The following is a 13,176-nucleotide window of genomic DNA, read 5'->3' on the forward strand; positions in this document are numbered from 1 at the left end:
AGTATGATCCTGGAATGTATTTTTAATACGTTGAATAACTCTGTGCTGCAGAAAAATGGCAAATATTTACATGTGATAATTCACACTGCATGGCAGAGAGATAGGTGCTCAACTGGTCGCAATTCTGGCCACTCGGGCACCCAGAAAGGTGCCTAGCTAATTACCAGTCTTGCTGCTCGGGCACTAAGCTAGGCACTCCTGGCTGTATATCTGGCTGCTCGGGTGCTGAGACAGGCACTCAGCTGGTCACGAATATTGCTGCTCGGACGCCTAAAAAAGCGCCTACCTAAGCTGGCCGCTCGGATGCCTAGAAAAGCACCCACCTAAGCTGGCTGCTTGGACGCCGACATAGGCACTCAGCTAGATGCTTTTCAGGCTGCTCTGGCACTGAGTTAGCGCCCCCCCCCCCCCGAGTTGGCACTGACACTTAACATGTGCCCTGATGGTGGCGGTAAAAAATCTGCATTAAAAAACCTGCACTAGCATTAGCAAAGCTCCCTGCATTGCCTATGATTAGGTAATCGCCTCCTTTGCATGCCATTACCATGCATTGGCGCAGGAAAAACCACAGGTCTGTAAGTGCGTTCATACGCGCTTTTTTCCCGTAGAGGGCTTTGCGCAGGAAAAGGCGCACACAAACCTGCGGCATCTTCAGTGCATCAGCCCCCATGTAATTTATCTCAGTTATTTATTTATTTATTTATTTATTTATTTAACACTTTTTTATACCGACCTTCATAGTAATAACCATATCGGATCGGTTTACATAAAACAAGGGTATAACTGAAGCAATAAATAAAATAAAAGTAATTAACAAGAGAAGTGAATAAGGCAAAGTTACATTTAACAAGGACTAAAAAACTTGGGAAGCTTAAAAGCTGGAAGAAAGGTAAAGGCAGAAGGTATAAGATGCTTTAACCAGTGAGTGCCAGAGTCCTTCTTTTGAATGGTTGGAGGACCTCAATCTTCTATGTCCAAGTGAGGTTTGTAACCATGGTTACTCTGTTTAGGTTCTCCCAGCCTTCTTGGACTGCTGATAAAGACATCTCTGATGTTGAGGTTGTACCTGTGGCCACTCTGTGGTGGAGGAGATTAACCTAGGCTTCATGGAAGCCCAATTCTACCATGCCAATGATGGAAGGGGTATGGCTAGGGGTATATAGTCGTTCGAAGATGACATGAAAACATCAACATACATGATATCTTTTTGTGTCATTTACAATCGAACAAAACATAAATATGTTTATTTCATGTCATTTGAGGGTTTTGGCATACACTAAAACCATTTCGTGCACATTAAGTGGCTTTCGTGCACACTGAAGGAGTAATGTTCACACCGCTTCCATAGGAATGTCAGCAAAAAGTCACCTAAGTCCACTCTGGAAACGATCTTACCAAATCTACCTGCACAAATATCCTCGGACATTTCCCTCAAAAATGTGTGTGCATATGAATTTTCAGAACTAAGCACGAGAGTGCAAATCCTTCCCCAACTTTGCCCCAGGAATGCCACCACTCAGTCCAAGTAAACTTGCATGCAAACGGGACATCCCCTATACATTTACCCACAGGCATTTGCTCAAATCTGAAAATGACATGAAACAAAATTATAAAAGTCAAAAACCCAAAATGAAAAAAAAAAGATATGAAACAAAACGTTTTGCATGCGCACCTCTAGTTATTTAAGTATTTATTTATCTTTATGCACATTGAAGGGGCAATTTTCTATCAGTCTTCCTGAACTTGGTGGCAAAAATGGACGGGTTACACTGATTTTCAAAATGGAGTTATGTATACGCTTTGAAAATTAACCCACACACGACGACACCATCTAACGCACAGAAATATAGGGAAAATGTGTGTACATACATTTGAAAATGCCAAAATAAATGTGTAACTCCATATCTGGGAACACCTCCAATCAGTCCAGGAAAATGTATGTGTAAAGTGGCAGAACTCACTTAAATTTACCGAAGGAAACATCCGAATATCAAGTGGCAATTTTGTAAAAGACCATTTTTCTGTGTGTAAAACACTGGTTTACTGGCAGAAGTGGCACAAAATTGCCTACTCAATATCAGGTTGATTTTAAAAGGAGCGCTCGCACGTCCATGTGTGCTTGGTTCCCGGCACGCGCACATGGACACGCTGAGTTTATAACATGTGCGCGCCGGGGTTTGCATGTTATCAAATCCGATGGCCACGCGCACGTGTGCCATATTTTAAAATCCGCACACGACTCGCACGTGCAGGGGGGAATTTTACAAAGCAACATGCGGTGACACAGTCGGGCCTCTCCCAGTCCGCTCCAGTTAAGGGTAGGAGGGAACTTTCCTACACCTAACTCTATCCTTCCTTCCTCTTTCCCTCTCCTCTGGAAAAGAAGTAATCTGCGAGCGCCGGCCAATTGCCAGCGCACGCTTCCCCGGGACAGCAGCTAATGGCGCTGTCTCATGCCGTCCCTTTTCCCTCGGTCGTCACTTCTGCGGGTACCGGGGTTTCTGTGCATGGCCGGGCCCGTTGCAAATGCACATATTTTTTTTTTCCTTCTCCTCCCTCCTATCCATAGTAATTTTAGCTCCATATATCTAACAGCCAGCTATGTTTTTTGCTATAAGTTTAAGTTTGTCTTATGCTGTATCAACTGTATCCAGACTCTACAGTCTTCGCCTTCCTGTGCGTTCCGTTATCCTAATTCTCATGACCCCTGTTCTGTGTAATTTAACCTTAATTCTAATGTTATAATATCCCTGTTCTATGTGAACCGATATATGTGTACATGAATGTCGGTATAAAAAAGATTTAAATAAATAAATGTGTAAACTTCAAAATTTACTTGTCAGCTTCTAAGCTTATGCGTGCATGTCCTGGCCATGCGTACGTTTATCTGGCCTAAACAGTGTTTGGGTAGGAGTTGGGACTTGCATGCATACTTTTGGATTTTCAAAAATATACACATACAATGCTGGAAAATTCTATGCGCACATACTAGCAGGTGTAATGGTGTGTGATTTTAGGTTGTAAATGCAGTGTCACTGAAAGAGCTCCAGATTCCTTCCTCTTTAGGGAGAGAGGTTGGTCAGAAGTAGGCTGCTGTGAGCGGCGCAAAAGGAGTCAGCATGGCCAGAGTAAGTACTCATTCTTTGGCAGGGTTACTGTGCATCCCAAGAGAGGCTCATGGCAGCTAAATAAAATTGTCTGGTATCTGAGATACCTTTGGAGAGGAGGAGCTGTGGAAAGAAGTGGGAGCTATTCATATGTGATGAAGGAGGTTTCCTAAGCTCTTTTTGGTAAAGGCCCCCGTTTAGGGAAAGAAAATCTCGTAAATGTGGAGAGGGTATGGAGCGGAGTTCATGGTGTAGGCAGCATGTCTGGGAAGGACCAAAAGTGTTTCAGAGAAATCGTGGAGAGGAAGAAGCCAGGTATCGAGCAGCACCGCAGAAAGTATCAGAACTATCTTCTCTGAAAAGTGTGGCTTGGGGCAAAACAGTGGTGAAAACTCTCCTGGAGTTATTTTCTTTGTTTGTGGTGACTCCTTCCGAAAGAAAAGAAGGAAGATGTCCTGTGAATAATGTAATATAACCAAAGTGCTACTGTGTGAATGGAGCAGTTATAAAAGCTTTTCTGCTGCTTTCTAAAAAAAAAAAAAAAAAAAAGATCCAGTTGCCATTGATTTGACTGACTATAGTTACACAACCACACCTATGCTTGATTTTATTTTAAAGGTAAGAGGTGTTATTTTCAACAAAAGGGATGCTATTGGAGGGCAATATTCAGCTGTCGGCTTTGGGACAAAGTATGCACGTTCATTCCCTTTCAGACTTGCCATGAGTGCAAAGTTCCTGCGGACATTTGCACCTACGTTTTGTGTTAGTATTTTTTCCCTGGACGATAACCCAGACAGAACTGAAAAGACGATCTACGTACATTGTTTTCCTGCCCGACCCAAACACCCCCAGGAGTGCCTCTTCTAGATGCGACCAAAAGTACATGCATTGTGGAAGAATGAGCAGACTTAGCTGCACTGGGGGAACAAATTGCGGACGGATGACTTACTGTTTGTGGATAAATCGCTGTTACCCATGGAAATGAGTTTGAAAATTGTCTTCATGAAATAAATTTAGAAAAAGGAAACCCATGGATAGGTAAGCCAACATGAAGAGGCTTGGAAGATTTATGAATCGGTTTCCTGAGAGAAGGGCAAACCCCTGATGTCTTGAAGGGCTGGGTTCTTGATATTTTTCCTTTGTGACCAGTTAACAATAGAGGTTGGAGATTGTGGAGACTCTTGATCTATTTTTGGAAGGGGATTGTCATCTTTGTAGCCCTTTTTTCATGCTAGACCTTGAGCAAGGTTAGAGGAGTTGCAGAGTTGGACACTGGTTCAGTTGGGAGAAGAACAACTAGGGGACTTAGCAGGGACAAAGAGAGCATTGCTCTTTTTTTTAATGATTTTTCTGATGCTGTTCCTAATTTTTTCCCTACTGGCCTGGATTCTCATTTTAAATACATTTTCTTTGGCCATCATTCTTGGATGCTGTGGTTATTTGCTACCTGAATACTTTCCACCTGAGAATCCCACTGAGCAGTGATCTGGAAGAGTGGGGTGAGTGTGGTTTTGGTGACTGTATCCATGTCTGCACCAGGCGCCCAGGAGATTAAGCCTCCTTCCAACTGGATGAGTCCCGGTGTCTACAGGGGCTCTTGTGAGGCACGAAGGAGAAGCCTGGGACAGAGACGAGCTGCCTGGAGAACTTTGTGGCCCTCACAAAAGTGGGGTGAGGGGGCGGTTACATAAATATGAGCCTCTTTCTCTTTTGCATATATTTTTGCACACATTTAAATTCGGCAGAACAGAACCAAAAGACAGCCTAAAATAAAGATCAGCAACACTCTTTTTGGCTAAGTATTAACCCTCTTCTACTCCAGCACCTCTGTGAAAGATGCTTCCGTGCCAAGGTGGAGGTGGTGCGTCCAGCAAAATAATGCCAGGGAGGCATCTGACAAAATCTCGCCTTCCTGAGATAGATAAGGAGAAAATGAATGTGACATTAAATATGTGGTGGGAGAAGGAGGGCCAGAGAGGGAAGACTAAGGCCCCCATGTCAAACTTTCAATTCTACTGCCCTCCATTGTGTCATCCTTCAGTCAATGACTTCTTCTCCCCAGATCTCTGTTTCCTATGATGGTTCATCTCACGGCACTGGTGGGAAGTGAGTATTTGGGACGGGGATTAAGACAGCACAGGCTCACAGCCTCCTTCCCCTCACATGGAAGCCTTGAGCTTGTCTTCTCTTTTTTGGCTTTTGCTCACTTCCTGCTGTTGCCGCTACCTTGAGGTCTATTGTGGGTGTGTCAGATGATCAGAAATCTGGTGCAGTGGAGAAGGAGTTGGATCAGAATTTCATGGGTTATGAGGCATCAGAAGTTTGTGTTATGAGTGGAAAGAGAGTCAGAGGCATGTTGGCTGTTTCCACCCATTGGCACAAACAAATGAGCAGATAGAATGTAATCACTTGTAATAGAAGCATTATATTTTACCTAGCATGCAATTTTTTTTTTTTATAGAATGACATTAACATGCTGAGCAAATGAAATGATCTAATAATAAATGTCTCTTGCCAGGCAATAGAGAGTTTTGCGCTGACGGTGAAGGAAATTGCCCAGATGCTGCAGTCTTTTGGCACGGAGCTGGCAGAAGCTGAGCTACCCAATGATATGTATTCAGTAGAACATATACTGGCACTGCGTACTGCAAGATACTGCCAGTTAAAGGTACGAGTAATCGGACGTGCTACTATATTAGATTAATGGGCACCCGCTGGCTCCATTTTTCAGGACAGTCCTGGTTTTGTCTTCTTGCATTTTGTTTGCTTTAATTTTTTAAGGGGGGGGGGTGGAATGGGAGAGGAGAGGGAAGTCACAACAACACATCCGGGTCTGCAATTGGGCAAAATCAAGAGTGGATCAGCTTGCCCTGAAATAAATGGAGCCAGGAGGTAACCTGTATAAAATGTATGGAAACACAGAAGATGTGAAAAATAAAGGACTACTTGGGTCCAGCCAGGTTGCCCATTTGTATCTGATAAATGCGTTGTCATAGGTCTTTCTTTATTACTACTCTTCTCCCTTCCTCTCCTGCACCTATTTGTGTCTCTCCACCTCCGCCAGAAATCTGTGCCTTCCACCCTCTTTTTTACTTTAATCTGTGTCTATGATTTCTCCCTTGTCTGAATGCAGTTTTAGTTGTATTATAGCCTGATCAGGTAAATCAAATAAACTTAAACTTGCGTCTTAGGATAACAAGAGGCTATTAGGGTGAATATCTATTTGTTCACATCCTTTATGAAACACACCCTGGTAGAATGAGAAATAACGTACACTTGGAGGTCAATATTCCGTAAGCCGGCATGCGGCAAATTTATCGGGGGAAAGTTCTATGCATCATTTTTCATGGATAATCAGCGGAATAACGTGCAAAAATCTTGGAAAAAATTGTGCACATAACCTTATCCAAGTGAAATTAGGATTTCTATTTTTTGAAAAGACATGCACATAACTTTAGCCCGAGAGTGCTCATTATGTGCTCTCAGTGGGTAAAGTTTAGCTCTGCCCACAGAGTTTGATGCCCTTTTTCTCTGGATAATCTTTGTGCACACAAAGGGGCAGATTTTCAAATACCTACGCGCGCCGGGTCTATTTTCAAAAGGCCCGGCGGCGTGCATGAAGCCCCAGGACGCGTGTAAGTCCCGGGGCTTGAAAAAAGGGGCGGAGAGTGGGAGGTCCGGGGGCGGGGTCAGAGATCGTGTGCTGGCAATCGGCCGGCGCGTGCATCTTGCACCTGCCTGGAGGTAGGCGCAAAAGGTAAAAGAAGGGTTAGAGTAGGGCTGGGGGGAGGGGGGGAAGGAGTGGGAAGATCAGGCTAGGGGGAAGGGAACGGAGGAAGGCAGCGTGGCTCGGCGCGCGCAAGGTGCAACAATTATGCACCCCCCTTGCGCGTGCTGACCCCGGATCTTATAATATGCGCGCGCCTGCGAGCGCATGTTATAAAATCAGGCGTATACGTGCGCATGCCGGGTAGCGCACGCACATATAGGCCTCGCACGCTTCTTTTAAAATCTACCCCAAAATGTCGTACCTACAAAATGTACACCTGTTAGCATGGGCAAAATTAAAAACGCAGCTTTTGGGCTCATAACTCAAAAAATTACATGCACAAAGACTTTGAATATTGGTCTCTGTGTCAATATTGTATGTTTGTGTGTGTGTGTGTGTGTGTGTGCAATTTGAGGAGCCAATTTTACATTTAGGAAATCACAGGTTGGAGCTGAAACCTCTAGTTACTAATTTAGGGGTGAAGATCAATAGGAGCCTTATAATGGAGCAGCAGGTCCACTATACACACTGGGGCGGATTTTAAAAGGAGCGCGAATAGCCTACTTTTGTTTGCGCTCCAGGCACAAACAAAAGTACGCTGGATTTTAGTAGATACGCGCGGAGCCGCGCGTATCTGCTAAAAACCTGGATCGGCGCGCGCAAGGCTATGGATTTTGTATAGCCGGCGCGCGCCGAGCCGCGCAGCCTACCCAAATCCCCGCACGCCAGCGGGCCTCTTGCGCGCCGGGCTGCGACCTGGGGGCGGGTACGGAGGGCGCGGCCACGCCCCGGGACCGCCCTGGGCCGAAGCCACGCCCCCGTACCCGCCCCCAAAACGCTGCCGACACGCCCCCGAAACGCCGCGATGACCGGGCCCGCCCCCGACACGCCCCCCTCGGAGAACCCCGGGACTTACGCGAGTCCCGGGGCTCTGCGCGCGCTGGTAGGCCTATGTAAAATAGGCTTCCCGGCGCGCAGGGCCCTGCTCGCCTAAATCCGCCCGGTTTTGGGCGGATTTAGGCGAGCAGGGCTCTGAAAATCCGCCCCACTATGATGGTGGTAATAATAATAATGTCCTGGTGCGTGTTTTTACTTTTCTTTTTTGCGGAATGTTGTTTGCTGATTTGTACTGTCTAAATTATAAGTGGACAAAATGTAAACGGAAAACAAATCATAGTTCACTTTTCTTTTCAGCATCCAGGAAAGAAGAGCTTTAAACTGAAGGTGGTCATGCTTCAAATTGATGTGCTGCATTTTTTGACTTGTTCAGAGAGTAGCTGGAATGCACTGTATGAATAGGTCAAAGTCTGTGAAGCACATCCATTTCATAAGACATAAAACTAAAAATAGAAGCACGGGAATTCTGCCTCCTACCTCTTAACCTGAGGGTAGAATTAAAATGTCAAGTGCTATCACTTATGTTAAATAATCTTAGTGGATTTTTTTTTTTTTATCTTCAAAGTCAACATTTCAGAGAGAGTTATAAGGGAGAATGTACTATTGATCAACTGTGTGAAACAAATTCATGTTACAAGTGACTGGGCCTCTCTCTTGCTGATCTTAGCATGCAGGAGAACAACATTACAAGCTTCACAAATATTTATTGTCAATATGCACATTGTAATCCACCTTGTTGTGATTCTAATTACAGACTACAGGCAGACTATAAGTTATTTTCACATTAATTAAACAGTACCATCTGAATTTAGGACTTTATATAAGAAACATAAAACACTGGAACTATATGCTGCCTAACTTAAAACTATTGCAGTTCTTAGAGTTCAGGCATAATAGAGTCCTTTACAAACTATTTTGGGGTGTGCACAAATATTGTTTGTTTTGTTTTGTATGTCATTTCTTTTTCTTGTTTTGTTTCTTTCTCATTTGTTTAAAATGAAAACAAAAAAAACCCCCCAATACAAACAATATATTAAATTAAGAAACATAGAAAAAAAATGAAAGGAAAAACAAAAGAAAGGCGAACCCCCATCAAAGAAAACTAACCAAATACCTCCCAGCTGTTCCCTCCAATCCCCGCACCCCTCTACACCATAGTTTTATTTTTCTTCATGGGACAGAACTGCTTCCTGGCCTGGCAGGATCTATTAATCGTACTGATGTACATTTGTACAGGAAGAAATCACAGACGTAAGGAAAGAAGGAGATATGCTCTTGAGCAACTTGGAAGAGCCCAGCTGCAGTACTGCAGATCCCCATTCTGAAAAGCAGGTTGACTGGGAAACCATAAACAGGTAAGTGCTGTCAAAAACTCACTGCTCTCTGGCAAAGGTATAGTGCACATGGGTGGGCAAGAAAAGCTGTTTAATGTAAAGGGTATATTTGTAATCTAGCAGGCTTATTGCCCTTCCAGTCACTCTTACTCCCGCTGCACAGAGCTGCTTTTAAAAGAAAATGTTTTTATTTTGTAATTGTGTGGCACCCTGTATAACGATCCATGTTGCAGTACTCCTTCAAGAACGTTGCCCACAGGTGCTCTTACAAATGGGAAGATCCTTAAAATTACAGCATAGTTTGAAATGGCGCATATTTTTTGCTAGGCAACGTGACCGCTTCATGGGGGCAGTTTTGAAGTTGCAGACCTGCCAGCTAATTTTCAAAGGACAATTTTCCAGGGAGTTTCCCTTTGAAAATTCAGATTAGCCAACGACCACAGGTACAGAAATAGCCATGAACTTCGCAGGTACTTTCCCCACATAATTTCCTCCCTCACCCTAACCCTGGTTCTGGACTAGCCCCTTTTCACCAAAGTACACTCATTTTTTGACAATGCATGTGTACTGAATTTTTCAAAAATGGCAATTTATCAGCATTAGTAATTATTAGCATTGCTCGATGCCTTTGCAAATTGACCTTTCCTACAGCAATGACTATTGGGGATGTGCAGCAGGGACGGATTCGTCCCATTCGATATTCATATTCGTGGGGAGCCAAATCCGTTGTATCCGTTCTCGGGGGACCCCGATCCGTTCATTAGTTACGTATGTATTTGTTTCCCAAAAAAAACCCCATCCCAACCCTTTAAATTTAATTAACTACAGCTATGTCACAGGGGCTACCAGTGCCATTGGTCGGCTCCTGTCACATGGAAGGAGCACAAGCTGGCGCCGGCCATCCATTGCTCCTACCATGTGACAGGGGCTGACCAATGGCACCGGTAGCCCCTGTGACATAGTGAGGGCAAAGGCTATCTGTGCCATTTTGAATACTGGCAGCCGACAGCCCGCGTGCAGGAGATCGCGCCAGGACCCTCACTGGACCACCAGGGACTTTTGGTGAGGGTGAGGGGGGGGTTTATTCGTTAGATACGTTGTATTTGTGGGGGTTCACCATACGTTGCTGAGTCCCAATACGTCGAAAACGAATGCACACCCCTAATGACTATAGCTTATGTCAGAATTGCATATTGAGTAGAACAACTGTAGCAGAGAAGAATGCAAAGTTTGGATTTTCTAAAGCTGTGCTTGTGTTTCCTGGATGCTGCAAAGCCTTTCACTCTCTCTGGGTTCTAATAATCTGGTTACAAAGATATTTGGTTCTGAAACCTCAGGTGTTCCTCTCTCCACTGTTTCCCTTCTTGCTGTGTGCATAATACTTAAACAATTAATATTATGATCTTTTATTATAACACAACACTGATCAAACTCACAGCCAACAGTAGAGCACATGGATTGATGCTAAAACATAATTCTTTAAAAATTCTGTACTACTACATTTCCTCTTTAGCAATTATTCTCCATGTTTAGTAACTGAATATTTCATGTTGAATGCAAAAGTCCAGAATACTCACTCATAATCCTTTTTGCTGGTCCTATCAAATAAGGTATGAAATCAACTAATTTACAGCATGGTCGTCCAGAGGAGCTGGTAATGCTCAGCTAACGAGCTGGAAAAACTTACAGGTTCAGCACTTTGCTCAGTGCAGCAAAATTCTTCTAAACCTCTTCATAGACCTCTAAAAAACTTGTTCACATAGGCCCTCTCTCAGCAAATCTATTTAGTGAGGATGTGCTTTTATTTTTAACAACATAGGCAATGTCAATGCCTATTTTGTTTTATTTCCTTTCTCAATGGAAATGATAAAAAAATCATGCATTTTTTACATTTTTTTTGTTTAATGTGCACTATTTTGATTTAGTGAACACTATTTTAGTTAGTGGGCACTATGACAACTCAGTGTGTAGTAACTCAAATAGTGTGCAGTAAATCAAAATAGTACACATTAAATGAAAGTAGTGTGCACTAAATGAAAAATTAAAAAAAAACCCCAAAAAAACCTAACAAAATACTAAAAAAAAAACAAAAAAGGGGGAAAAACAAATGAAACAAAACCCCCCAAAAGTTTTATTGCTGCACACCTCTAATACTTAGCGCCTTCTAGTTTTTCAACCAGCAGCTCAACTCAGAGCGTGTTCTGATCACTCAGGCCCTACCAAATAAAAAACAGAACAGGGAAACCAGAATATACCATTCTGAAAAGTAGCCATGGGTTACACTCGTTCACATTTTAATTAACTGAGAGCGAAGAACATGGCTAAGAGCCCTTAAGCCTTTCTTTCTGTTCCTTATCTCCTTTTTGTTCGGCATCCCAGCTTTCATACCATCAGTCAGGTACCATTTCTGAAATATCTGATTGATGTTTGGAGGTATAATAACTCTTTCTTAATCTGCATAATATTTTACAACATTGGTTTCATCATCATCATCATCATCATCATCTCCTTCATCCTTCTTCTATCTTGTTACTTTCATAAGAGGTGTTCAATGCAGACCAAAGGGTTGAATACATGGAAAATTGATCAATAGTGTTTCGAGAGCTAAATTCTGCTGTTGTACTGTAAACTAATAATCCTCATTATTAGCTTAGTCTCCTATAGGTAAACTGACTTTATAAGATCAGTGAGTCAGCATGTCTGTTTGTCCTCTGTAAATGTTTGTCTGCATACTTTCTAATAGCTATTCAACCGTTCATCCAATTTCATTCAAATGTGTGCCACCCATAGTACAGTGTCCCACGATCCCTGGCTTGAACTTTTCTTGTGTCCTCAATGCCCTCTAAGCTAAGAAGCCAATGTAAAGTGTGCTTACCCTCAACCAAGTGTGCATGCAAATTCAAGTTTATTGACCCTGCTAATGGGTGATGTTAATGATGTGCAAATCAGCCCAGACAGTAAAGTAGGCATGCACTTTACCTCTGGACTTTATTATAAAATCCTTAACAACATTCTTGAAGTGAAGTTAATTTTCTTGTGATAAAGCATTTGTGAAGCATTGAGCACATTTACTTTATCTATGTGCTAATAGGTAAATAGATTTTGCATAATTTTGCATCTCATTAACTCAGTATGGTATTTGTACTTAAACTCACAATAAAAGTTTGCACATTAAAAGATGCCAGAACATCTAGTTTATGTGCTAGCAGCCCTTGTTATGTGTTTCCTTGCATTTACAAGTGTAAACTTACTTTAGTACATTAGGATCTTAGAATATCTTTTATATTTTCTTTGCTATAGAAAAACAGGGCAGCTTAGTTCACTTCAGTTGAAATTTCAAGGAGGTTGGAGCACATGTGGTGATATCAAGTATTTTTAACGTTGTCTTGCTATTGGTTACTAGCTTGGGTCAACACCTGACTCAATTTTATGCCTAGTTTCATGTACATAAAAACATCTCTAATATTTAATGATTAACTTATTGCACGGATGTTAATATGATAAATATTGTGAAAACCATGTGCAAATTTCTGTACCAAAGACAGAAAACTATGTTCATAAATCTTCTTATTTTTAATCCATGTCAGAATAGACTTCCAATGTAATAACACACCAATTATCAATCATAAAGGTATATTTAGTAAAGGTGAAATCACACAATCTGGTACAGTAGGTAGAGTGAAGACTAGTTTTATATGCTAGCATGTACACATCTGTAAAACTGGGTTGCTATCCAGTGAGGTAGCCACAGGTGGGGTTAGGTTGGCCTTGGCCCTCTCACTTTGGGCTCAGGCCCACCCAAGTAGCATTGCCCGGCAACCTGAGAAGAGGGGCTCTGTGGAAGGGCCGCCATAGAACTCATCCCACAGTGGCCAGAAAAGAGTAGCCCTGCCACAGGGCCAGTGCAGAGTTCATCCTGCAGTGGCCCAAGAAGAGGAGGCTCTTTCTCAGGGCTGCCATGGAGTTCATCCTGCAGTTGCTTGAGAAGAGGATGATATGGAGCAAGGAGTCCTGCAAAGAGCGTGAGGTCCTGAGAGCATGTGTGTGTGTGTATATGTGTGTGAGAGAG

At 42.8% G+C, this 13,176-nt stretch overlaps 1 protein-coding gene across 4 annotated transcripts in view; it reads left to right on the forward strand.

Moving 5' to 3' along the window:
- MCF2 (MCF.2 cell line derived transforming sequence) overlaps positions 1-13,176 on the forward strand; it is a 169,690-nt gene that overhangs the window by 43,935 nt on the left and 112,579 nt on the right. For all 4 annotated transcript variants that reach the window (XM_029607776.1, XM_029607775.1, XM_029607773.1 and 1 more), the window contains 2 exons: positions 5,626-5,775; positions 9,010-9,128. In XM_029607776.1, coding sequence (XP_029463636.1) covers positions 5,626-5,775; positions 9,010-9,128 — 269 coding nt within the window. The remainder of the gene's footprint in view (positions 1-5,625; positions 5,776-9,009; positions 9,129-13,176) is intronic.

Source organism: Rhinatrema bivittatum, chromosome 6, assembly GCF_901001135.1.
Source record: "Rhinatrema bivittatum chromosome 6, aRhiBiv1.1, whole genome shotgun sequence".
Classification (NCBI taxonomy): domain Eukaryota; kingdom Metazoa; phylum Chordata; class Amphibia; order Gymnophiona; family Rhinatrematidae; genus Rhinatrema; species Rhinatrema bivittatum.